This window comes from Dryobates pubescens, chromosome 8 (genome assembly GCF_014839835.1).
Source record: "Dryobates pubescens isolate bDryPub1 chromosome 8, bDryPub1.pri, whole genome shotgun sequence".
Classification (NCBI taxonomy): domain Eukaryota; kingdom Metazoa; phylum Chordata; class Aves; order Piciformes; family Picidae; genus Dryobates; species Dryobates pubescens.
The window spans coordinates 40,268,912-40,294,669 of NC_071619.1; the positions used below are offsets into that span (position 1 = coordinate 40,268,912).

At 45.0% G+C, this 25,758-nt stretch overlaps 1 protein-coding gene across 2 annotated transcripts in view; it reads left to right on the plus strand.

Moving 5' to 3' along the window:
• Positions 1-25,758, plus strand: part of STXBP5L (syntaxin binding protein 5L) — a 255,306-nt gene that overhangs the window by 224,634 nt on the left and 4,914 nt on the right. For both annotated transcript variants that reach the window (XM_009906530.2, XM_054163231.1), the window contains 5 exons: positions 4,954-5,124; positions 19,040-19,279; positions 20,222-20,582; positions 21,611-21,776; positions 25,364-25,475. In XM_009906530.2, the coding sequence (XP_009904832.1) occupies positions 4,954-5,124; positions 19,040-19,279; positions 20,222-20,582; positions 21,611-21,776; positions 25,364-25,475 (1,050 nt within the window). The remainder of the gene's footprint in view (positions 1-4,953; positions 5,125-19,039; positions 19,280-20,221; positions 20,583-21,610; positions 21,777-25,363; positions 25,476-25,758) is intronic.

Sequence of the window (25,758 nt, forward strand, 5' to 3'; positions counted from 1 at the left end):
CAGGCTGTGTTGTCATTACTTTGACACAAATGTGGAGGGTTTTATGTGCCAACCTGAGACTGTTCTTTGGGCCACTGGCACAGTTTGGGGATCTCTTTTCTTGATTTAGATGTGCATCGCTCTGCTGTGTAAAGACAAAAAGATTAGTCACATCCATAATTATTACCCCACATCTAATTTATAGATAATACACACACAGTAGAAATAGATGGAGTTTTCCTCTCTTTAATGGCAGAGATCATATTCCTCAACAGTTGTTGAGGACATTCTTTGGGACTCATTTCTCAGGTTCTTTCTGCTCCCCATTAAAACATCTTCCTCTGGTCCTCTTGCCTGCTCTTGTATTGATTACTTCCTTACAACTTCCAGTGCTCTTATAACGCTTCTAGTTGTGTTTAGATTCCTTTGTTCTCAGACCATTAGTAAGGGCTGGTTTTGAGATAGTTTTTGTGTGAATTTTCCCCTTTGTTAGAACTGGGAAAAGAAAAGGTGGTTCTTATGTTTTTGATTTGTTATGTCTAGTGTAACACAACTTGATAGGCAGTAACAGCAACTGCATGCTTCTCCTTCCTTGACAACATCTTTTCATGCATTTGGTTTGAACAAGGATTCAGATCTTTGCTGGCAAATTGTTGGTTCCCTTTGCTTTTTGCAGAGGTCACCAAGTAGTTTAAAAGAGGTCATCATGACAAGGCAGGTTGTGTAATATATACATGTTACTGTGTGCAAACTAAAATCAGTATGTGTATATATGATACTCTCCCTGTCTGTGTAATACTCCTTCAAAAACTTAATTTGAGGATGTCCAGCTGCTACCATGTTGCACATTGCATCTCTCTCATAAGCCATCCCTCAATAGTTTCATCAAGCTCACAGTAACTAATACTGCTTCAGAACACAGAATTAGCCAGGTTGGAAAAGACCTTTGAGATCATCAAGTCCAACCTATTACCCAACACCATCTGATCAACTAAACCATGGCACCAAGTGCCTCATCCAATCTCTTCTTAAACACGTCCAGTGATGGTGACTCCACCACCTCCCTGGGCAGCACATTCCAATGGCCAATCTCTCTTTCTATGAATAACTTCTTCCTAACATCCAGCCTAAACCTCCCCTGGTGCAGCTTGAGACTGTGTCCTCTTGTTCTGACACAGGTTGCCTGGGAGAAGAGACCAACCCCCTCCTGGCTACAACCTCCCTTCAGGTAGTTGTAGAGAGCAATAAGGTCTCCCCTGAGCCTCTCTTCTCCAGGTTAAGCAACCCCAACTCCCTCAGCCTCTCCTCATAGGGCTGTGCTCCAAACCCCTCCCCAGCCCTTTGTTGCCCTTGTCAGCAGCTCAACATCTTTCCTAAACTGAGGGGCCCAGAACTGGACACAGGACTCAAGGTGTGGCCTAACCAGTGCTGAGCACAGGGCAGAATGACTTCCCTGCTCCTGCTGCCCACACTATTCCTGATACAGGCCGGGATGCCATCATGTCACTGGTGTTTTGTGCGACACTGACTTTGCTTCAGCAGTTTTCTTTCCTAAGCAGTTTCTGGGGTGCACTCTGCACTGCATGCTGCAACTTTTTGGAAGCCACATTTGTAACTGGTGTGGGTAATGCCGTGAGTCCAGACACTGGCAGACAACCAGGACCTGCACACGGGCAACACTGGAGACTTTTGTCTCATGACATTCTTGTCTGCATATCTTCATACATCTTAGATACAATGTTTTACTAGCTGCTTTGTTAAATGGGTGAAGTTAAATCGGTATAAAATGGACTACTACATTGTAGCACGGAGTAATCTGCTGTGATTACTTCCCACGGCTTGCCCCAGCCATACATCTTTAAATTAGTGAACAGAATAGCTACAAATTGAGCTGCAGCTATTTAGCTCATTATCCACAGATGGGAAAAGACTCAATGCAGTAGCACTCACTAATATTTCACCACATTTAGTACTTGGAAGGATATGCCTGCAGCTTCCAGGATCAGGCTTGATTTTTTTGTTGTTTCCTTATCCTTTTTTTTTCTTCTTCTCTGCACTAGAACTGCCTTTGTTTATTTGGAAAGGCCTTGTCAAAAGAACTAAAGTGATTTAGGTGCCCAGATCCTACTGACTGGTTATATTTCTCTTGGAACATTGGAGTTAACTGGCGCAAGCAAGCGTGCCAAGAGAAACACAGCAGCATCTCTCTTAAAATTTGGCATAGTGAGTAGGAGTGCAGATGAATTGTGCCCATTCTATGCAATGCTCAGACAAAGGGACTCTCAAATGTTGTTGCTGTTTCTATAGAATATGATTCTTTTTCACTCTGTTATGTTCCTCACCACTTCCTAGGATCCCCCTGGAGATAATTAGATATCATGCTGAAACTCCTTCACACAAACTGAATTTTGAAGAAAGGAAGCAGCTGGATGAGGATGTGTCTTTTGCTGAGGCTGAGCAGTCAGCCTGTGCCCTTGAACAAAGCCCCTGATCTCAAAGGACTCTCTACTGAAATATATGAATAGTTGCAGCATGTTTTGGAAAATTCCATAACTCCGAGTTGAATGAATCATCCACATCAGCTTTATGTCTGCTGTTAGCTCAGTTAATAGCCCTGTATTAAGAAACATGATAAGAACTGGGAAAGTTGTGTCTCCTACAGAGCCATCTCTCTTTGAAGTGCAGGCACCAAACTGCTTTCTAAACTACAATTCTGAACAATTCTTTCCTATTTTGTTCATTAGGACTGAACTGCTTTCACGTGGAAAGGACATGACTTACACAGTGGAAGACTACCTATAATAGCATCCTATATGCTGCATTCAGTTATAGTATCTATGTGCTGTATTTAATATAGCATCTGTTTTATCATTTGAATATAGAAATAGCTTCCCATCATGTGCACCAGAGCTCTCTTGGCATGGTATTCAAGAAGTAAATTTATCTTAGTATATTATCAATCATCTTTTTGATTTGTATTGTATCCAAGGAAGAGAGTTAACCCAATGTGATAGTTCCATACAGAATTTTCAAGGCTGATCTAATTCTCAGGTATAAATAACCTGACATTTACAATTAAGGTAGAAACTCCAAGCTTCTCCTTGCCTACAGTATTGAGCTTCCGTAGTTTAGAATAGAAATAGTGTGCTCGCATGACTCTGAACTTTTGTTGTTCTTGTTAGCTCCTGTTTACCTAAATTAGCAAGTATGAGTTACCTGCTGACCAAAACTAATTCAGTTCTACCTGGGTGTGTGTTCTTCCATACATTGAGGGGGAAATTGTGTTCAGTAATTATCATAGACTAGAAGCACAGAATCATTAAGGTTGGAAAAGACTTCTACGATCATCAAGTCCAACGGCCAACCCAACACAACCATGCCCACTAAACCACTTCCCAAAGTGCCATGTCTACATGCTTTTTGAACACCTCCAGGGATGGTGACTCCATCACCTCCTTGGGCAGCCTGTTCCAATGCCTGGCCCCTCTTTCAGTAAAGAATTTTTTCCTAATATCCAATCTAAAACCTCTCCTGTTGTAACTTGGGGCCATTTCCTCTCAACATTCCCCATACCTGACATGAGAGGGGAAGAATAAAAATCACGTGAATGTTTTATAGTCCAGTCCAATCTACTCTGATCTAAGCATTCATCAAGGGGTTGTTGTGTTTCCAGTGATGGAAAAACAGACAAATGTAGGCAGCCATGTTTTGTTCCTCACCTGATCAGACAGCAGCATGTGCTGTGGTCCCTGGCCATGGCCTCTAGCAGGCATCCAAGGACTTAGTCTCATGTCCTTAGATCTGTAGCAGATGAATTGGTTGTTCAGCAATCAGTTTCCTTAGGACTAAAATAAGTCTATGTGGTATATAAATAATAAAATACCTAGCATTATGGTTAGTTTTACAATTATCCCAAATGGAATCATAGAACTGTTTCGTTTGGAAAAGACCTCTGAGGACATTGAGTCCAACCATCAACCTAACACTACCATGACCATTAAACAAGTCCCAAAATGTCGTGTCCACACGTTTCTTGAGCACCTTCAGGGATGGTGATTCCACCACCTCTCTGGGCAGCCTGTTCCAATGCCTGACCACTCTTTCAGTAAGGAAATTTTTCCTGACATCCAATCTAAATCTTCCCTGATACAACTGGAGGCCATTTCCTCTTGTCCTGTCACTTGATACTAGAGAGAAGAGACTGACTCCCATCTCACTGCAACCTCCTTTCAGTTGGTAGTAGAGAGTGGCAGGGCCTCCCCTAAGCCTTCTCTTGTCCAGACTAAACAACCCTCAGTTCCCTTTCACAAGGTCTGCTCTCCAGACCCTTCACCAGCTTCATTGCCCTCCTCTGGATCCACTCCAGCACCTCAATGTCTTGCTTGTAGTAAGGTCCCTAAAACTGAACCCCATACTCAATGTGTGGCCTCACCAGTACCGAGTACAGGGTCATAATCACTTCCCTCCTCTGCTGGCCACACTATTCCTGATACAGGCCATGATGGTTTTGGTGTTCTTGGCAGTTAGGTGCCTATCTTGTGCCGCTTTGAGTCAGGTAGGGAAGATGTCTAGCTCTAAATTCTGTCCTGTAATGAGTTTTTGTGAGAGCAAAAAGGAAAGATAGTGTTCCGATTTATTGGGTATCTGTTAGGAGACACAACATCAGGGATGAGAGTGTTACCAGCAGTGTCTTGAGAATTTGTCTTTGGACATAGGGCAGCCAAATGCTGTGGGATCTGCAGCAGTAATCACACATGCCAGGTCTACTTCCCTTGTGTTTTATTTCAAAGCATACCTTAAAGATCTGGTGAGTTGTTCTTACAACTGCGTGCTGGGCTGGTAAAACAAATAAGGAGTTAGAAAAGTTGATTTAACCCATTCTTCAATATCAGAACATACATCTCTCCTCCTCTCCTCCATTCTGAATTTTGGGAGCTGGCACTTTACCTAGCACTTGTTGCATTCACTTTCCAGATCATGTGAATGGTCACTGTACAAGTCCAACATCCCAGAGCTGCAGCTCAGGAAAACGACTTTCCAGCGCGGATGTCTCAAAAGCAAACCGCCGAGGGCCTGGGAGGCCCCCCTTCAGAAAAGCACAGTCTGCAGCCTGCATGGAGATTTCTCTCCCAGTCACCACAGAAGGTGGGTGGCAATGAATATTTCACAAGGTGTTTGTGATATTTCTCACTGGATGTGGAAGCAAATGAAGTTTAGCATGATCCTTGTCCTAGTCCCTGCCCTGAACTGCTGTCTTCAGCTGACTGTTTAGAGGTAGAATAACCCCTGTGTGCTACTGTTGTTACTAACCAAGCCTGCTCCTGAGCTCTGTGCTGCCTAGGGGTGCAGTATGCTGAACTTCACTCAACTCTTAGAGCTGTCTGCTCACCTGTATGGATCAGGTGCTTTGGTCCTAAGAAGCAATTGTTCATAGGAGCTTACATACAGTTATTGTGACAGCTGGTAGTTACTAACATTTTAAAGTCTTGTCTCTACTTACCAAGTCTGATAATCATTTTTAGAGTGTGAGTTCAGGTTTTGCATCTATCTATCTATCTATCTATCTATCTATCTATCTACTCATATATCTATCCATCTATCTATCTATCCATATATCTATCTATTAATTTATTGGTAGTAAAGTCTATAAAATTCCACAATCCCTGGCCACTGCTTACAGTCAAATTATAGACCATAATCTAATACTTTTAAAAACATTTATTTATTTATGTGTATTAGGTTTCTTGCTTTAATGCCTTCAAATCTTAACCTACCTGAACACAGCGTCTCAATGAAACCAAGATACAAAGTGGGCCATTCATGGCAGTGCATTGCCCTTAAAACTTAGAATAAGATCATTTTAATTTCAGCAGATCCTTTAAGCAGAAGCATTCCACAGATGCATTTTTCTTCAGTCTTGATAGTGTTCCTGCTCTGCTGTTTGTGTCCTTAACTCTTGTCTCCCATGCCTCCAGCTTAAACAGCTTTCTGTACTGGGTTACATTATCCAACTCCCTCTGCACTGAAGCAGATGATCTAGTTTTCTGAATTTACTAGTCAAGTATTAACCTTCTGCAGAGGAACAGGGTCAAACACTTGGGGAGCAGTGACATTTCAACTGACACTGCTCTAGTCTTTAGTGACCATCCAAGAGTCTCTCCTTTAGGAGAACGTTACATGGTCATGGACTCTTCAAAGGTTAAGTCAGGCTGAACAGCGTCAATGTTAAATCACATGGCAGACTTCCTAGAACACAAAGTGTAATCTTCAGCACTCATTAAGAATTAACCCTGTTTACACTCTACACCTACTGTAAATTTCAGTGTTAACTTGGATTAATTAAAGGCTCCTGTGTCAACATTGTGCTAAAGCAGATTTACAGAGCTCCAACGCGGTTATGGTAAGTACGATTGTCATAGAGTAGCTTGTGCTGGAAAATGCATCCCTGCCACGGTGGGGTTCTTTGCTGTGTGGTTTTCTTCACCCTACATAGTACCAAACTCTTCTGGAATTCTTGTATGCAGATACTGCTGCAGCATCAGCATTACCTGTACATAACCAGGCCGTGGTGCTGCCTAATTCTTTCATGCTGCTCTGTTTCCTCTTCCCTCCCATCCTCTCAGAGCAAGTAGGGTCTCTAGCAGGCAGCACCTACAACTCCCTTAGGTCCCACTGACCCTTGTGTACAAAATATTTAGTGATAGAATGATAGTTTTGATGGCATGGGGATGTTGTCTGGGTATCTGATGCATATTTATATCCATTTCTAGACATACTGTTTTGGCATGTGTTTTGATGTATTCCTGAAAGGGTTTATACTAAATATAATAGCTTCGTAGAATCATTTTGGTTGGAAAAGACCTTTAAGGTCAAGTCTTAAGTCCAACCATTACCTCACTCTACCAAGGCTGGTACTAAACCATGTCACTAGACATCACATCTCTGCCTCTTCAAAATACCTGCAGGAATGGGGATTCAACCACCTCTCTGGGGAGCCTGTTTCAGAGAACCCTTTCAGTGAAGAAGTTTCATCTAATAGCCAACGTAAACCTCCCCTGTTACAAATTCAGGCCACTTCTTGTCCTTATTATTAGAGAGGAGAGACCAACCCCCACCTGACTTTTGATACTAGGGAGAAATGACCAACACCCACCTCACTACAACCTCCTTTTAGGTAGTTGTAGAGAGTGAGAAGGTCTCCCCTGAATCTCCTTTACTCCAAACTAAACAACCCCAGTTCCCTCAGCTGCTGTGGTGGAAGGTTGTATGATCCTTTAAAGATTCTTTGGCTGGGAGTAAGGAGGACAGTGAGAGAAAAGGAAGTTAAGAAGTTAGAAGGTTTGAGAAAGACTATATAGAGAATCTAAGCATTCCTTCCAAACTGTGCATCTGGCTTTGATCAAAACCTTCAAATTGCGCTGTTAGACCACACCTTGAGTCCTGTGTCCGGTTTTGGGCCTCTAGGTTTAGGAAAGATGTTGAGTTACTGGAAGGTGTCCAGAGAAGGACAACAAAGCTGGGGAGGGGTTTGGAGCACAGCCCTGTGAGGAGAGGCTGAGGGAGCTGGGGTTGCTCAGCCTGGAGGAGGCTCAGGGGAAACCTTACTGCTGCCTACAACTACCTGAAGGGAGGTTGTAGCCAGGTGGGGGTTGGTCTCTTCTCATGGGCAGCCAGCACCAGAACAAGAGGACACAGTGTCAAGCTACACCTGGGGAGGTTTAGGCTGGATGTTAGGAAGAAGTTTTTCACAGAAAGACAGATTGGCCTTTGGAATGTGCTGCCCAGGGAGGTGGTGGAGTTGCCATGACTGGAGGTGTTTAGGAAGAGACTGGATGAAGTGCTTGGTGCTATGATTTAGTTGATTAGGTGGTGTTGGATGATAGGTTGGATGCGATGATCTTGAAGGTCTCTTCTTTCCTGGCTTATCCTATCCTACTCCTATCCTGCTCCTATCCTATCCTATCCTATCCTATCCTATCCTATCCTATCCTATCCTATCCTATCCTATCCTATCCTATCCTATCCTATCCTATCCGAATAAAGAAGTCCTCCCTGTGCTAAGTATTTATTTGCTGTTTAGGAGTATATGCTGCAAGAAACAACAGATCTATTGAAAAATATGGTTCTTTTTTTCTTTTGTGTTTTCATATGGTGAACCCCCAAGACAGATATTTTGTGTCCTCTCTCGAGAGGCAGCATTTCAAGTTAGTATTTGGGAGGATTTTGTTACCCTACCTGAGCAGAATTTTGGCTAGAGATTGCTATCACAGCCGCGTTAAGCACTTCTAATAAATAATCATTTCAGAAGCCCCTGTGGGTGGGTGGATGGTTCTTTACCTTTTCTTAAGCCTGTCTCTGAGGCACTGCTAACATTTGCAGATATTTTTAATAATGTTTCCACATCCTGCTCTCTGCAACCTCTTCTAATTGATTTGATTAAAAAAGATAATATGTTTTGGTGACTAATCATAAGGCACCTATTAGAATCAATCTTCTCCTCTCGCCCTGGATGTCAGGCTCTGCTTATTTCAGTCTGATCTTTGGGTGCTACGGGAACTGTCTTTCCAACATTCTCATCCAGTGTATTTTCAGGCAACTTTCACCCAATAAATTCTTCTGGCTTCATTCTTATTAGCTGATTGTTAAGATTTTGCTGACTCTTACCTCTTTCCATGTGCAGAAGGATAGGAAAGCATTTCTGAAGAATGTCTTTGCAATGATGAATCATAGGAAGAAAAAGGAGGGAGGGGAGGGTGGGTGTCTTGTTTTCTGCTGGCCAAAACGTTGCAAACTGTTCAGTCTGAAACAGTGCTGATATTTCTGGAGCACTCAGAGAGCAATTCAAAAGCCAGGTAACAGCAGCAGAGGAGTGGTGTCTGTGCATGCATGGTTCCTGTCTTTCCCAATATTCTCATCTATCGTGGAGAAATTTGAAAAGCTCCAAAGCTTTTTAAACCCAAGTAGATTTTATTCCAAGCTGAAGACTACTGGTATTTCTTCCCCCTCCCCCCACCAAGCCCATAGCTTGTTTTTGTCAATAATTACTCAGACATTTCACAGGATCAGAGGATGTTAGGGGTGCGAAGGGACCTCTGGACATCTTCAAGTGCAACCCCGCCTTGCCAGAGCAGGACCATAGAATCTAGTGCAGGTTGCACAGGAACACATACAGAGAGGTCTTGAAAGTTTCCAGAGAAGGAGACTCCACCACCCCTCTGGGCAGCCTGTTCCAGTGCTCTGTGACCCTTATAGTAAAGAGATTCTTCCTTATGTTGAGGTGGAACTTCCTGTGCTGTGGTTTACACCCCATTGGCTCTTGTCCTGTCACAGGGCACAAGTGAGAAGAGGCTGTCCCTGAGGAGCCCTCTGATATTTATATATATTTATTAGATCCCCTCTCAGTCTTCTCCAGATTAAAAAGCCCCAGGGCTCTTAGGCAGTGCTCCAGTCCCTTAATCATCCTAACAACCCTCCACTGGATTCTCTCAAGTAGATCCCTGTCCCTCCTGAACTGGGGAGCCCAAAACTGGGTGCAATATTCCAGGTGAAGTCTCACTAGGGCAGAGCAGGGGCGGGGGGAGAACCTCCCTTGATAATACAGCACTTCTGAAATGCCATTTATGCTATTTGCAGTGCTACATGTTGTCCTGTAGTATCTTCCAGCTTCACAAATGTAATATTCTCTCAGCTATACTAATAAATTCTGTAGCTGTTCAATATGGTCAATATCTCATTTTAGCAAGAAACTAGAACTTTACAAGTTCTTAATAGCATATTATTGATTCTAAACAATGTTGTTTTCACCTGCTTTTGATTAAGCTCTTTCTTCCTTGCAATAACAGAAGAATTTATTTGCCTTGTAAACAAACCCACAATATACAGGAAATTCCACTGCTGAACTTATACACTTCTAGTCCTTTTTGACCAGAAGTTTCTGAGATGTTAGTGATTCTGAGAGCTAGTGATTATATTTCTGAGATATTTCTTGTGCAGGGTGGAAACTTAAGGGGCTTTTTCATCATCAAGCTAAGACCATGCTTTTACTTATCAAGAACAATAAAAAATGTACATCTATGCGCATGATTCTGAGTCAAGAAGTTCCTTGCAGACATTCTGTTCCATGGTAACATCCTGTAGAAAGGGAATTTGGTTTGTTTCCAGGCTTACAGGATTTTCTTGCAGGCTTTAGCCATTTGCACTGATCATGTCTTAGAACAGAAATAGAATAGAATTAACCAGGTTGGAAAAGACCTTTGAGATCATCAAGTCCAACCTATCACCCAACACCATCTAATCAACTAAACCATGGCACCAAGTGCCTCATCCAGTCTCTTCCTAAACACCTCCAGGGATGGTGACTCCACCACCTCCCTGGGCAGCACATTCCAATGGCCAATCTCTCTTTCTGGGAAGAACTTCTTCCTAACATTCAGCCTAAACCTCCCGTGGTGCAGCTTGAGACTGTGTCCTCTTGTTCTGACACAGGTTGTCTGGGAGAAGAGACCAACCCCCACCTGGCTACAACCTCTCTTCAGGTAGTTGTAGGCAGCAGTGAGGTCTCCCCTGAGCCTCCTCTTCTCCAGCCTAAGCAACCCCAGCTCCCTCAGCCTCTCCTCACAGGACTGTGCTCCAAACCCCTCCCCAGCTTTGCTGCCCTTCTCTGGACACCTTCCAGCAAGTCAACATCTTTCCTAAACTGAGGGGCCCAGAACTGGACACAGGACTCAAGGTGTCTTGGTCTGTCCCAGCTCTGGGCTCCAACTAGCTCACTATTTTGTGTGCAAGTGTCCTCACAGAAACATTGAAATGGCAATTATGTTAACTTCTTGTTTAACTTCTTTAAGGCAAATGGGTTTTGTTTAACTTCTTTAGGGAAAAAAGCTCTACCTGGCTTGCCTTCTGTCCTGTCACACAGATCCAAAATGCTTCATCATGGTGTGAGGGCTAATGCTGCATAGTTGTTAAGCCCTTTGAAGCTCCATTTCTGTCTAGAGCAGTAGAGATCCTAGCCTGACTGGGAATTTCACGGTAGATGAATAGGGCCACGACAGCCACTCTTTGTCTGAACAGGACAACAGAATCTGTATTTCAGTTCAATTTTTGGTTGTGATTTTAGGTGAAAGAAAAAACAAAATGTTTGATTCACTGAATTAAAGACAACTTTGACATTAAAGAATAAAACTGTTGTGGGAGGGAGCTTGGGGTGGTTATACTTGTATCACTGGTGGGTACATGGATGTGTGCACAGATACACATGCTGGCTCTTCCTCCTCTTTGCTTTAATATATTGTAACTCTGAGGACTCTTTCAGAGCTTGGATATGGGTTTTTTCCAGACATTCTTCTTCTTTTCAGCCAGTTTACCTTAGGATCATAGGATGTTAGGGGTTGGAAGGGACCTTCACAGTATCACAGTATCAGTAAGGTTGGAAGAGACCTCAAAGATCATCAAGTGCAATCCCCCTGCCAATGAGCCTTCTCCAAACAGTTCTTTCTGCCACGACTTGCTACTTGCCATCAAGAGCCTGTGCTGGTACACTCTTAACATTTTTTTTTTCCCCCTCCTTGCTTGTGTTTGCACAGGAATGGGAGCACTCTGTATATGTATGTCCATATGGGGTCAAATTGTACATTTTAGAAAGAAAGTAAAGGCAGAGTGGAGACTTTCCTTTGAAAAGTTGCATTTAGGAATCTGTTTTCTCCCATCAGCTGCAATAGCAAATGGTCTTTCTTTTCTTTTCATTACTTTTTATTACCCACTCTGTTGTTTTTTTCACTACTCCAGCTTACTCACCCTTGACTAGAAAGGCCATTTAGATCTTAGTGCTATGAATTTGGATTAACTCTTTGATAGTACAGTTAAAATCTCATACACAGCATTGGAACTGAAATAGAATAGAATAGAATTAACCAGGTTGGAAAATACCTTTGAGATCATCAAGTCCAACCTATCACCCAACACCATCTGATCAACTAAACCATGGCACCAAGTGCCTCATCAAGTCTCCTCTTAAACTCTTCCAGTGATGGTGACTCCACCACCTGCCTGGGCAGCACATTCCAATGGCCAGTCTCTCTTTCTATGAATAACTTCTTCCTAACATCCAACCTAAACCTTCCCTGGTGCAGCTTGAGACTGTGTCCTCTTGTTCTGGTGCTGGTTGCCTGGGAGAAGAGACCAACCCCCACCTGGCTACAGCCTCCCTTCAGGTAGTTGTAGACAGCAATGAGCTCTCCCCTGAGCCTCTTCTTCTCCGGGCTAAACAGCCCCAGCTCCCTCAGCCTCTCCTCTCAAGGCCCCATCCAGTCCAATTTCTTAGACAATCTAAGCTCAGAAGCTTTGTTTCTACAGACTGGACAGAGATCCATGAAATTCCTCGAGTGCAGCTGTCTCCAGAATCCACAGGTCCATGGAAAACATCAATTTTAACTGACCACAGGGCAACCCAGCAGAATTGCCTCTGCCCAAAACGAGGGCAAAGTCCACAGGTCCTCAGTACCACTGCATTTTGGGGACATCTCCTTCTAACACTGATGCTGCCTCTCCAACTCCAACCCTTCCTAAGCTGTTTTTGCTTCAGCAGTGAGGAGAAAGGGATTAGCTGTCATCTGGAGGAATGGCTGCCCCCACGGGTTTGTGTAGCTGCAGCAGCAGGGCACAGGAAAGCTGGGTTTGAAAATCCTGTCGATTTTTATCTTACCTTCTTTCAGATGGGGAGATAGAAAGAGGACAGGAATATTCTGTGATTGTTACATTATGTGATAATAGCTGTTTCTAAAGTGTGGGGTCTTTTAAAAGCAAAGCTTTTCTCACAGTACTTCAGTTACAAAAGCAGAGGACCTATGAAGGGGGGGGGGGGGGAAGTAATTTAAAATGCTTTCACTTGCTTCATTATGACATTAACTATTGTTGTCTGTTACTGAATGAACTCAAGGTTTTTCCTTCTAAAATGCCTTTTGTCTCCATCTTATTCTTGGGTATTTCAATACATATGGCAGTTATACAACACACTGTTCTTTCCCAAGCCATCAGTGTTGCTTAAGACACTAATCAGAGTCTCACAGTATCACCAAGGTTGGAAGAGACCTCAAAAGATCATCGAGTCCAACCTGTCACCACAGACCTCATGACTAAACCATGGCACCAAGTTCCACATCCAGTCCCCTCTTGAATACCTCCAGGGATGGGGACTCCACCACCTCCCTGGACAGCACATTCCAATGGCTAACAACTCTCTCTGGGAAGAACTTTCTCCTCACCTCCAGCCTAAACTTCCTCTGGCACAGCTTGAGACTGTGTCCTCTTGTTCTGGTGCTGGTTGCTAGAGAGAAGAGACCAACCCCTTCCTGGCTACAACCACCTTTCAGGTAGTTGTAGACAGCAATAAGGTCTCCCCTGAGCCTCCTCTTCTCCAGGCTAAGCAACCCCAGCTCCCTCAGCCTCTCCTCACAGGGCTGTGCTCAAGGCCTCTCCCCAGCCTTGTTGCCCTTCTCTGGACATGTTCAAGTGTCTCAATGTCCTTCTTAAACTGAGGGGCCCAGAACTGGACACAGGACTCAAGGTGTGGCCTAACCAGTGCAGAGTACAGGGGCACAATGACTTCCCTGCTCCTGCTGGCCACACTGTTCCTAATGCAGGCCAAACTAGAGCAGAATGGGTATTTTAAGCTGGGATTTAAGTTCTAGAGGATTGCAATGTCTTTGACTAAAAAAATATATGTCCAAACTTTTAACCTATATCCAAAGAGAGCTCTTAGTGATCTGGATGTGAAGGCAGTTTGTTTGTGTGAGTCAAGGGAAGCGATTCATACAACTGAGTATGGAAGTTGGATGGTTTACTTGCTGTTCATGTTTGTATCATGCCATAAAAACGCTTATTTCTGTTTCAGTATGAAGAAAATGCTTCTCTGTTCTACCCTAACAGAACCCTTCTGGGTTTAAAACATGCTGAACTAAAACCTAAGCCTGAACTTTACCATATTCTGGAAATAACAAAATGAAGATCAAAATCTGGTGACCTGAATGGGTTTTCCCTTTCAGGCCTTTATTTGCCATCGTTTACATCAGCCTTGTATCAGTATGATTTCAGGAGGCCATTCAGGTTACACTGCTGTAACTGAAGCATCTTCAGGGCAATACATTAGGGAACTTTTCCCAGGGAGGGTCATGCATCCCATGCCCCTTGTAGGCACAGATGCAGCCACCCTGTTCTGCATGCTGTGCAAGCAGGATAGTCATACAATGGAGTTTTAGGGAAATTTATTTGACTTGATCCAGTTCAATTCCAGAGTATTATCACACTGTTTGTGTTTACAACCTGTGCTGCTTCCTAGTGGATTGCTTTATGTGGAATGGAGTGGTGCTATGAGAACGAGCTTGAAGATGTCTTTAGCAGTGTGGTTAAGCGTGTGAAACCCCTGCAGTGTCACTTCCCACCCCTTTGTCCTCTCTGTGGCTGAAGCATTGCCGTCAGTAGTGTGGTTTGGTCTCTGTGTCTAATAATGTCACTGTGAGCAAATTTGTGTTTGAAGTCTAATTCCTTGACTGTGTGCTCACACTGGCAACCAGATCTTTGCATGCTTTCCTGACTATATAATTTTTCTTTTTAAAGTGACAGATTTCTCAACAAAACTTTAAGATGCTGAACCTTAAACTGGCAGCTGTTTGAAAAGTTAGAGCTGATGTTTGAGGCTAAAACTTGTAGAGATCTCCAAATGAGGAAGGATATAAAAGGCCTAACTTTGTCTCCAGGCTGCGTCCATTCCAAAAAGGGGCAATTTTTGTGCATGTTTTATAAGCAGATCGATTAGTCAGTATGTTAACACCAGGAAAGGACCCACAAATAGCACCCAAGACAGTGACAGTCGATTGCAAAACTCTTTAGTAATGGACATAAATATTTGAAGAGCAAATGTCACTGGCAGGGTGGGGGTTTTTTCATTCCTCATAATAAGGGATGCTTGTGATTCCTGGCTTTAAAAAGACTGCTTTTTGCTTCTGTCTAAATGCAAACTCCACTACTTTAGATTCATCACAATGGCAATTTCTAGGAAGAGGTAATAGGGAAGGAGGTGTTCCCCTTACCCATCCTGTGGTGCAGCTGAGAATAGAGAAGTCAGAACATGCCCCTGAAGATGGCATACATGTTTTCATTAATAGCTTCCCTCCTGGCTTGCTTGTTTTGTTTTCTTTAAATTCCAGGGGAAAGTAAGGGAATTCCTTTCTGTTTAGAGCAAATAAAAAGATAAAACAAACAAACCACCATCTCTGCAGTCTCTAGTTTGAAAGACAGGGAATCATTTAGTCAAAGCACCTATTAAATTCTCAGAACGCCCCCCACTCTCCTGACTTAAAACCCTAACTCAAATCTTCTCCTAGACACCAGTGCACTGCCACAGGACAGTGGCAGGACTGTCACAGAAGGAAAGAGCTAGGACAGTAACTGCTCAGGGCTGCTTTGGTACAGATGTGATGATGAGGGTTGGCTCAATTGTTCTTGTCCTTTTGCAATGCATGCGGTTTTTGTGGCAGTAGGTTGCATTTCCAGACGGGCAATGCTTCGGCAATTGCATCGAATCAGTTCATTCTCACACGACGAGCGTCACTGTACTGCTCACACATGGATGAACAAAGGTAAGACTCAGAAACACTGCCTTCATTTTTCTCCTGGTGTGTGAGTTGAAGTGTCCTCTGTGTTTCTGTCCGTGAGTAATGAGTTAAAGGCTTGGTAGCTGCTCTTGAATCAGAAGCCTTCTCTTCACGTGCTGCTGTGTATAGCTGGTATTTAACAGTCAGTCCGGTGTGCTGAAGGAACGTGGTTCCTCAGTTTCCATCTGCATCTCACTAACCCAAACCATGCACAGGACAAGGCTGAAAGAAAACGTTTTGAAGAAAGCAGGACTGCTAGTAGGAGAGCAGTTGTGGTTACCTTGTGTAGTCTCAACCCATGGCATGCAGCCTTTTGAAATGCACTGGCTGCGGATAACCACCGAATCCCAGAATGGTAGGGGTTTAAAAGGACCTCCATGGATCACCTAGTCCAATACCCCTGCTAAAGCAGGTTCACCTCGATCTGGTTGCAAGGAAACATGTCCAGGCAGGTTTTGAAAGGCTCCAGTAAAGGAGACTCCCCAGCCTCTCTGGGCAGCCTGCCCCAGTGCTCTGCAACCCTCAAGGTAAAGGAAGGGTTTCCAAATGAAGTGCTTTTATGTTTCTCTAGGATACAATGGAGTGGTTTCTAAATAAAGAATTTGGGGAATAATCTCTTTGAGAAAGGAGTCCTATGGAACAGGCCTACACTAAATTTTATCCCAAAATCAAGGAAGAGATGAGAGTTCTTTAGAGCTAGCCAGTTGAGTCTGAAGGGGTTCTCAAACACTGGAAGAGTCTCTTCAGGGAGGTGGTTGAATGCCCATCCCTGGAGGCGTTTCAAAGACGCAGAGATGTGGTTTTAAGGGACGTGGTTGAGCACCAGACTTGCTGGAGTTAGAGAATGGTTGGACTCAATGATCTGAAAGGTGTTTTTCCAGCCGAAACGATTCTCTGTTTCAAAGTCACAAAGTGATTGCAGCCTTTTATAGGTTTTGGTTTGCTGTCCAGAGAATGCTCAATGACATCAAATCTTGACATGTGTCTTGCAGGTCTTTAGAATTTCAGTTTGAGCAGTGTGTTTAATAAAACCCAGCACAGTGTGTTCCCAAAAGTATCCCAAAGATGCTGTCTGTAACTGTCAGTTCTGCAAAGACATATTAGTTAACTGTACTGCACAGGAGTGAGGAAGATTGCTTGTTAATTTAAGGAGGGAGAAAGCTAAGCTGGGTGACACATGCAAATGGCACATCATGTATTTTTAAGTTCCATGTATGTCGCCTACACTAACTGCACTTGTCCTTTCAACATCTTTCTCAGTTTGAGCACCACCATACTTCAGTTCTGTGTGGCTGGGATATTAATATGCCTGTTAGAGAAAGTGAATTACATAACAAACATTTGCTGAAAATGGGGTACCCTTTGGGGTGGGGGAAAAAAGTGTGTGTATATATATATGTGTGTGTACACATATATATATATGTATATATGCATGTGTGTGTGTGGAGCCCTGACGATCTCTGCCTTGAAATTACTGTCTTCCCATTCTTTACCTGGCAGCTGTCACTGTGCTTAGGAAGGAGCTGGGCCAACCAGTCTGCTGCAGGAGAAGTGCAAGTGGTTGGGGTTATGTGAGACACTAATTCTCAAGGTATTAGAAGCTGTGTTTGCAGATGAATAAACAATCCTAGTTATATGCAGCTATATTTAGCAGTACCAAGCAAGTACAGCTAAATGCTCGCTCTCAGCAGTGCCTACACGAAGGTGAAACAGGGTGAGGGCAGCGCTTGGAAGTTCAAGTAGACATAAGTTTCTTTTCCACACAAGTGGGACTGAAGTGCCAGGGACAGCTACCCTGTGAAGATCCTGCCTGACTGAGGGATGCCCTCAAAGGGCAGAAGCTGTCCCAGCCGTGAAAGAGTAGCAGGAGAATCTGCCCCCACTGCTGTGTGTTAATTTCTAAGGTAGCATATGTAGTAACACTTGGGATGGTTCCAGTGGTGCTTTGCCGTGGGTCTCTCCAGTCTTTCCCAGGTAGGTGCTGTGAAGAGGATAGTTTCGGCAGCTAACACAGAGTCCTCATCTGGGTAAGGGAATACAATGCTGCAAGATGTTGCCTGAGGAAGAGAACCTGTTGGTTCTGGTAGCGAGCAGGAACCACACAGGCAATGTAAGGATCAGCCCAGTTTTAAGTTGCAGTACATGAGAAAGTCCTTTTCTAATGTTATTCTTCAGCCATGGCAGAAAGTATTCCTCTTTTTACCCATTTTTACTGGTTCTTGGAGTGACAGCTCTTCTGAGCTTAAAGAAGGATAATTTCATACCAAACACAGATCTACTTCATAATGATAGGTTCAAAGGCAAGTCTTTTGTCTCAGGTCCAGTAACTTCAACTGTTTCTCCATCTTCAGAACTTCTAGGTGCTCTAGTTATTGTTGCAGCAGGGCATGAGGTTTCCCACAGCCTAGCCCTGGTTTTGACTACAGGCTGATGGACCGCAGTGCTGGCACAAACTGTAAGAATGTGCTAGCAACCAGCCCTTCTCTCTTCCCTCTTGCTCCTTTACTCTTCAGTAAGATTTGAGCCCCGTTGTGCTCTCTAGCTTCCAGTGTGTTGCCACCAATTCCTGCTGATGCCGGGAGCTACCACATGCAGCTTTGTGCTTCCTGCTTGGCGCTCAGCAAAGCAAAGCAGAGATCCTTAGCCCTGCAGCAGTCAGATCCTGTGAAAAGTTCAGAGGCTGTCTCCATATCTACGTATGCACAGTGAGGACAACACAGCTCTGTCTCCAGCTGGCTCTTGCTGTCGCCTGCTAAAGCTTAGGCAGAGAGATGAAGCCGCCAGTGCTGGCTCACTGTGCAGTTGTTGCCAAGAGCACGGAGCGGGTTTCTCACTTCCCTCCCTGGGAAGCCAGAGTTGATTTGTACCCTGAGACATTTTGGATGCTGGAATCAGTTTAGCAATGGAGTGTCTTTTCCCTAGAGAGCAGCTATTAATGGCTTGGCATTAAACCATGGCTGCGAACGCAGTGCTAGGACGTCCTAGTGATGGAAACAAGAGCAGAGCAAAAGGCACGTGCTCCGAAGTTGGTAATGGCATCTCCTTTCATGTCCTGCAGCAATGAGGTACACAGATTAATTTTAAATGCATTGGTAACATATGGGTCTAAAATTATTTCATGCTATTTAGAACAAGTCCTTTGAGCTAAGGCTGTTGTAAATTCTAATTAGTCTATGCTAATCTCCATAATAAGCAGCTATTTCTAACACAGATCTAACTGATGAGGTCTGACAGCAGTTTCCAAGCTCATTTATAGGCTGGCAGCAAGCTGGTATCATCCTAGTGTCAGAACGCTTGCTCAGGTTACAAAAACTCTGTATTCTCTGTGCTCGACGGGGAGCTTGTATTTGCTGCAGCCTTGTGCCTGTGGCAGGCCTCTCAGCTTATGCCTCTGCTTGCTTTTCTCTGTGCAGAAAACAGGGAAAACTCCTTCAGCCGCTCCCGAAGCTCCAGCGTGTCCAGCATCGACAGGGACTCAAAGGAGGCAATCACTGCTTTGTACTTCATGGAGTCCTTTGCCCGGAAGAACGACTCCGCTGTCTCTCCCTGCCTCTGGGTTGGAACAGGCCTCGGTATGGTCTTGATCCTCTCCCTTAATCTGCCTGCTAGTGACGACTTGCGGCAGTCAGAGCCGGTCATGGTGTCGCCAAGCGGTAAGAGAGCAGCTCTTCTCCCCTTTATTGCCTCTCTTGGTGCAACAGGAGGAATAACTGCATGGCTTTGTACGGCCCTCGGGGCAGAAGCGGCTCAATGTTTGTATCAAGCCACAGTCACAACACAGGGAACAAGCAACTCGTGAGAGACACCAACAGCCTCACAAATTGAGTTTCTTTGGTTGTGTTATTGCTGGAGATCACCTTGTGTCATGAGCAAACACTTACACATTTCCTGTGAGGAAAGGGACAGTAGCAGAGCTCCTCCACGTTGTGAAATTGCAGTCATGTGTACAGCGGTGATGCAGTCCTGCCTGGGATGCTGTGAACAGCCTGGCTGTCTCACTATCAGAAAACTGCAGAGAAGCAGAAGGGAACTCAGGAAAGGAAACAAAAATGTTGGCAGGCTGGTGTACCAGGAGACATCCTTGGCTGAGTGAGTGGCAGATGGTGCAGCAATGAGAACAGAGGGCTGAGAGAGGTCAGGTCTCAGGAGAGGCAGTATGCACTTAGTACATTCAGAGTAAAATGACAAAAATCAGAGGGTGCATGGGAACAGAGGCTCCCTGCCTCCAGTTTGTGTAGAAAAACAGTGCTGGAAGGTCACCACACTAAAGGTAACAATTTCACTGCTGGGGAATGACTGCCCTACTGGTGTAATGTAGAGATAGATGACCAACAGCCTGTCTTTATGCTATTCAACAGCATGTTTGAAATGGGTTGTTTGCTGTAGGCTGCTTGACATCTTTTCCTTACTGGGAACCTGTTTGCACACTTTCTTTCATGGTCAGGAAGAACTGGGCATGGCAGACTTGTCTCCCTGAGCAAGATTAACCTGATTGCTCTGTTTGAAAAAGCTGAATGTCAGCCATCCTGCACACAGTTGTGGTGCTGTCAACCACTTTAATTGCAGTGTCAGTGAGAGCAAATGATCTTTTGCAGGCACAACCCTGACACTGAAAGGAGCCGTGCTGACCTTCGCCTGCTTGGACTGCATGGGGACCTTGACACACCCACCGTATGAAGTATGGAGGGACCCACACAGTGCTGATGATGGTGAAAAAACAAGGAAAAGGAAACTTGTCATGCATTCCCCTTCCTCCTCCCAGGATATGGGTGATCATCAATTTGCAGTCATTTGTTCAGAAAAACAAGCCAAAGTCTTCTCATTGCCTTCCCAAACATGTCTTTATGTCCACAACATCACCGAAACGTCCTTTTTATTGCGAGCAGATGTGGTCACCCTCTGTAACAGCGTCTGTCTGGCGTGCTTTTGTGCCAATGGGCACATCATGACACTGAGGTACTTATCTAACTAATCTTGGGGCAAAACTAAGCAAAGAGGTGGCTCAGTGCCATCACGGTCCACTTGGGTTTGCTCCAGAGTGTCTGATGCTCTGCATTCACTCCCTGGTGGGTGCGTTTAGTGCCCTGCCTTGCCCGCTGCTGTACCTGTCTCCATGTGGAGAGTCCAGGCAGCTGCAGAGCAAAGCAGGTTCCTGTATTTCATAGGAATCCCCTGCCTGTGGCAATTCATGGCTGTTGGGTTTTAACTACCGTGAAAGAAAAACCTGATCATTTTAGAATCGTAGAATTATTTTGGTTGGAAAAGACCTTTACAGTCATTGTCTCCAGCCATTACCTAACTCTACCAAATCTGGTGCCAAAGCATGTCTGTTGGCACTCGGTTATTGTAAGGTACAGGGGAGTACAGAGAAACTCAGGTGTGGAAAGAACTGGGGTGTGTGCTGTTTCTCCAGTGTAATGCAGCAAATCCCATTCCTGCTGTTTTGGAAGATTTTTCCACTCAGAACACCTAATTTCCCCTCCTTGTCATCTCCACCAGTGAGCTGACTGTGCACTAGCCCTCTGGTCCTGCCTTCAGCTCCCCCTTTGCCTACCCAAGCCATTTAAATTTTGGAAAGTGCTATCCACAGGACAATCTGGAGAGCCAGCAGAGGCGATGCTGCAGCCCTGTTGTGCACAAGGTGCAAGCAGGGCCCTGCCATGCCATTTCCCACAGCTGCCCATGTGATAGCTGGGGGCAAACTGCAAACTGCCCAGCCACACTGTGCCACATGCACATCCCACATCCAGACAGCAGCAGAAGCCCAGTGCTCACTGAGGCAAGGCAGCAGAAACTTCTCCACGCGAGGAAGCAGAGGATGATGGGAAGGCAGCAAGTTTAGGGCAGAGTTTTTCACCTTGGAGCTGTGTTTTTAACTATTCCAATTATGAAAAGCCTAAACTTAAATGTTTAAAATGCAGCCAGAGAGCAGGTGTGCTACGTGTGGCAGCTGGTGACTAACCTAGGCACCTGCTTCTCTTCAGCTTGCCCAGCCTGCGCCCGCTGCTGGACATCAACTATTTGCCCGTGACAGACATGAGGATAGCACGGACCTTTTGTTTCACTAACGAAGGACAAGCTTTGTACCTCAGCTCTCCCACGGAGATCCAGCGCCTGACATACAGCCAGGAGATGTGTGACAATCTGCAGGTAGGGCTCAGTCGCTTCCTTGGGTGCCTGTGTGTTTGTGTGGGAGGGTTCAGTGCCCTGACTCATCGGATCATAGAATCCTTTCACTTGGAAAAGACTTTCAAGACCATTAAGTCCAACTGTCAATCTGATACCACCATGGCCATTAAACCATGTCCCAAAGTGCTATGTCTAAGTGATTTTTGAACATCTCCAGAGTTGGTGACTCCACCACTGACCAGGGCAGCCTGTTCCTGACCACTCTTTCAGTGAAGATTTTTTTCCCTATTATCCAATCTAAAGCTTCCCTGGCACAACCTAACCTCTTGTCCTATCACGTGTTACTACAGGGAAGAGACCAACACCTACCACACTACAGCCTCCTTTCAGGGAGTTCTAGAGAGCAAGAAGGTCTCCCCTCAGCCTCCTCTTCTCCAGTCTAAACTACCCCAGCTCCCTCAGCTCCTTCTCACAAGAGCTGTTCTCCAGACCGTTCACCAGCTTTGTCATCCTTCTCTGGACCCCTTCCAACACCTCTAAGTCTTTTGTGTACCGAGGGCCCAAAACTGAGCACAGTATTCAAGGTGCAGATGTAAATTTCTGTGTGTTTACTGCTAGATTTCAGTACCTGAAGCTGTGCCGCAGGAGCAGGACAGACATATTCCTCTCCACTTGACCTGGCTGAAGGATGCCAAAGTAGCAGAAAGGTTCAGAAACTCTGTCACTGTTTGAGCTCCTGTGCACTTATGGTTGACTGCACAAAATGGCAATTTCTGCTGGCTCTCTGCAGAGGCAGATTTGTGCCCCATCAGGACTCTTCAGCTCAGGGGAGACCTTATTGCCCTCTACAACTACCTGAAGGGAGGTTGTAGCCAGGTGGGGGTTGGTCTCTTCTCCCAGGCAACCAGCACCAGAACAAGAGGACACGCTCTCAAACTGCACCAGGGGAAGTTTAGGCTGGAGGTGACGAGAAAGTTCTTCCCAGAAAGAGTAATTGGCCATTGGAATGTGCTGCCCAGGGAGGTGGTGGAGTCACCATCCCTGGAGGTGTTCAAAAAGGGATTGGATGTGGCACTTGGTGCCATGGTTCAGTATTCATGAGGTGTTGGGTGACAGGTTGGACTTGATAATCTCTGAGGTCTTTTCCAACCTTATTGATCCTATGATTTGCAGTCAGCTTCTCTCAAAGACCCTCTATAGGAAAGTCCAACTGCTGAAGGGATGGAAGGAGAAGCAGCTCCAGCAGCTGGTACCAGCATGTGTCCAACCACACAGCAACTGCCTCAGTGCAAAGAGGAATTCCTTCTCATATCTTTATCATTTTGTTTATTGCAGCTCTGAAAACATCTCACTACCTACACCTTCCAGTGGCTAGGTGAGAGAGCATGAGGCAAACCAGTGTGGTTAGTGGGGAAAAAAGAATGCTCTGGTTTAATGCCCTTTTCAAATTATTGACCATTGTTTTTACTCCCATAACTGGTACTCCCCTTCTGCCACCTGAGGAAAGCGTCTCCCATTGTGCATCAAAATACAGCAGCTACAGAAATGGTCTAATTGAAATCATTTATTTTGGGCAAAAGGTCTGTATGATGTTAGATTTGGGCTGGTTGGGGTTTTTTTTAACAATGAAAATGCAAATTAAATTGTCATTTGCTGAAGAGGAGGAATTGAGAGAGGTTACAGGGAGAAAGATGAGTAATAAAATGGGAGAGAGGAGGAATAAGTTCTAGATTATATAATTAGAAATGAACTATTATAGAAAGCTAAAAGGGATGGTCCTGCCAGCACTCATTATGCCCTAGGGAATAACATGTGCTGAGCAGCTCAGCTCACATCACAGCATTGTCTGTCTCAAGTCTGAAAAAGCCCTGTGAGCAGGGCACACAAGGCTTTGAGCACTGGAGAAGAGATGGTTTTGCAGGTAACCAGTTTTAAAGTGATCAAAAGGTTTGACTGATATAGCTTAGAACAGGGGGCCTAGAGTGAGAGGCTGTTCCCAGCTCGGTTTCTTTTGTTAAGCTTAATGACATCATACAACAACCAGCCAAAGGGAAACATAGCCTTTGCTTCTCTGCACTGCTGGACTCTGGCTGCTTGGATCTTGGATTTTATGCAGGGAGGACAGTACCAGGCTTACACGGTCATCACATTGCACACAAAAGCATGTGACCCAGCTTCACCTGCTACCTGCTGGGAAAACAACATCAGGCTGCATGAGAGTCTCCACTGAGGCTCACAGGGCTGCAGTAATTTTTCTCTCCAGAGCAGGTGACTGTGCAGAGTGTGAGTCACGGCACCGTCCTAGCACTCAGCCTCCCAGGAGCCTAGCAGCAGAATCTGTCTGCTGAGGCCTGGATGAGCAAACACAGAGCTGAGCAACAGGGCAGCAACTGTTCTCAGTGCACACAGCCCCAGTGGTTTCAAACACTGGCAGGACTGCAGGCTTTGCCAGGTTTGTTCTGGAGGACCCACTTCTCCCAGGACTTCTGCAAATAAATCTGAGCCTGAGATGTGTTTGGGTTGAGCGCTCCAAGACCTGGCAGCCTGACCACTGCATTAGCACTGCTGATAGTACAGCGATGGGGACGAGGCAGGGAGGGCCTATGGCATTTGATAGGGTTTTCTTTTAAAAGACAAACCAAACACAAAATAGAACAGCAAACCCAGCCAAACAGCAAACCCCCAAACTCTCTGACCTGCCAGCACACACTGCATGTTTCCAACCAAAAAGGTTCTATGATTCTCTGACGAGAAAACAGAGAGCAACTGCCCTGCGTGCCTGGATCATCACTAGAGCAAAGCACTTAATTCACATCCACTGGTTCGTTCAGTTTTAGTGTCACCTCTGCTGTTTCTGAGCAAAATGTGGTCTCAGCACTCCTGCTGTCACTCTGTGGTGCTTTTGAATGTTTTCCTCTGTGGTAATGGACGTAAGACAAACCAAGCCCCTTTGAAAGCATGAGGGAATCTAGCTTGCCCATGTATTCAGAATCATAGAATCACATGGGTTGGAAAAGACCTTTAAGATTCTCAAGTCCAACCATTATCTAACTCTGCCAAGGCTTGTATTAACTCATGTCCCTCAGCACCACATCTCTGTGACTGTGAAACACCTCCAGGGATAGGGATTCAACCACTCCCCCTGGAGCCTGTTCCAGTCTTTGAAACCTCTTTCAGTGAAGACATTTCTTCTAACAGCCAACCTAAACCTCCCCTGGTGCAACTTGAGGTCATTTCCTCTCGTGCTGTTGCTCGTTACTTGGGTGAAGAAACCAACCCCTACCTCACTACCTACAACCTCCTTTCAGGGAGTTCTAGAGAGTGAGAAGGTCTCCCCTCAGCCTCCTCTAGGCTAAACAACCCCAGCTCCCTCAGCCCCTCCTAACAAGACCTGTTCTCAAGATCCTTCACCAGCTTCATTGTCCTTCTCTGGACTTGCTCCAGCACATCAATGTCTTTCTTGTAGTGAGGTCCTGTCATGAAACACAGTTGTTAAGTCTTCAATACTCTTCACACACCAGACTCTTAAGACTATTAGAACCAATGCATGTGGTTTGTTAATTCCACCTTAGTAATCTTTCATGTGGTCTTTTGCCTGCCTTTGCTAGGACATGCTTGGGGATCTGTTTACTCCTGTGGAAACACCAGAAGCCCAAAACAGAGGCTTTCTCAAAGGCCTGTTTGGAGGAAGTGGGCAAGCTTTTGACAGAGAAGAGCTCTGTAAGTAATTTATTGGGGGGGAGGTGGGGGAGGGGTTGTTTAAGAAATTAATTCATGAGATTGCCTGCCCTTGCTGCCTAGGAATGGAGTGGAACACAAGCTTTAGATTGCTGATGAAATGGTAAAGATGTCATTGCAGTGGAAGGGGAGGGTCCTCAGGTGCCTCCCCACAATTCCTGTCACAATTACTGTGACAGCTTCTTTTGAACAGCTGAGTTGGGAGCCATGACTGCACTGTGGACGTGCCGGCGCACGAAGCCACATCTACCGCACGTGCCACCTG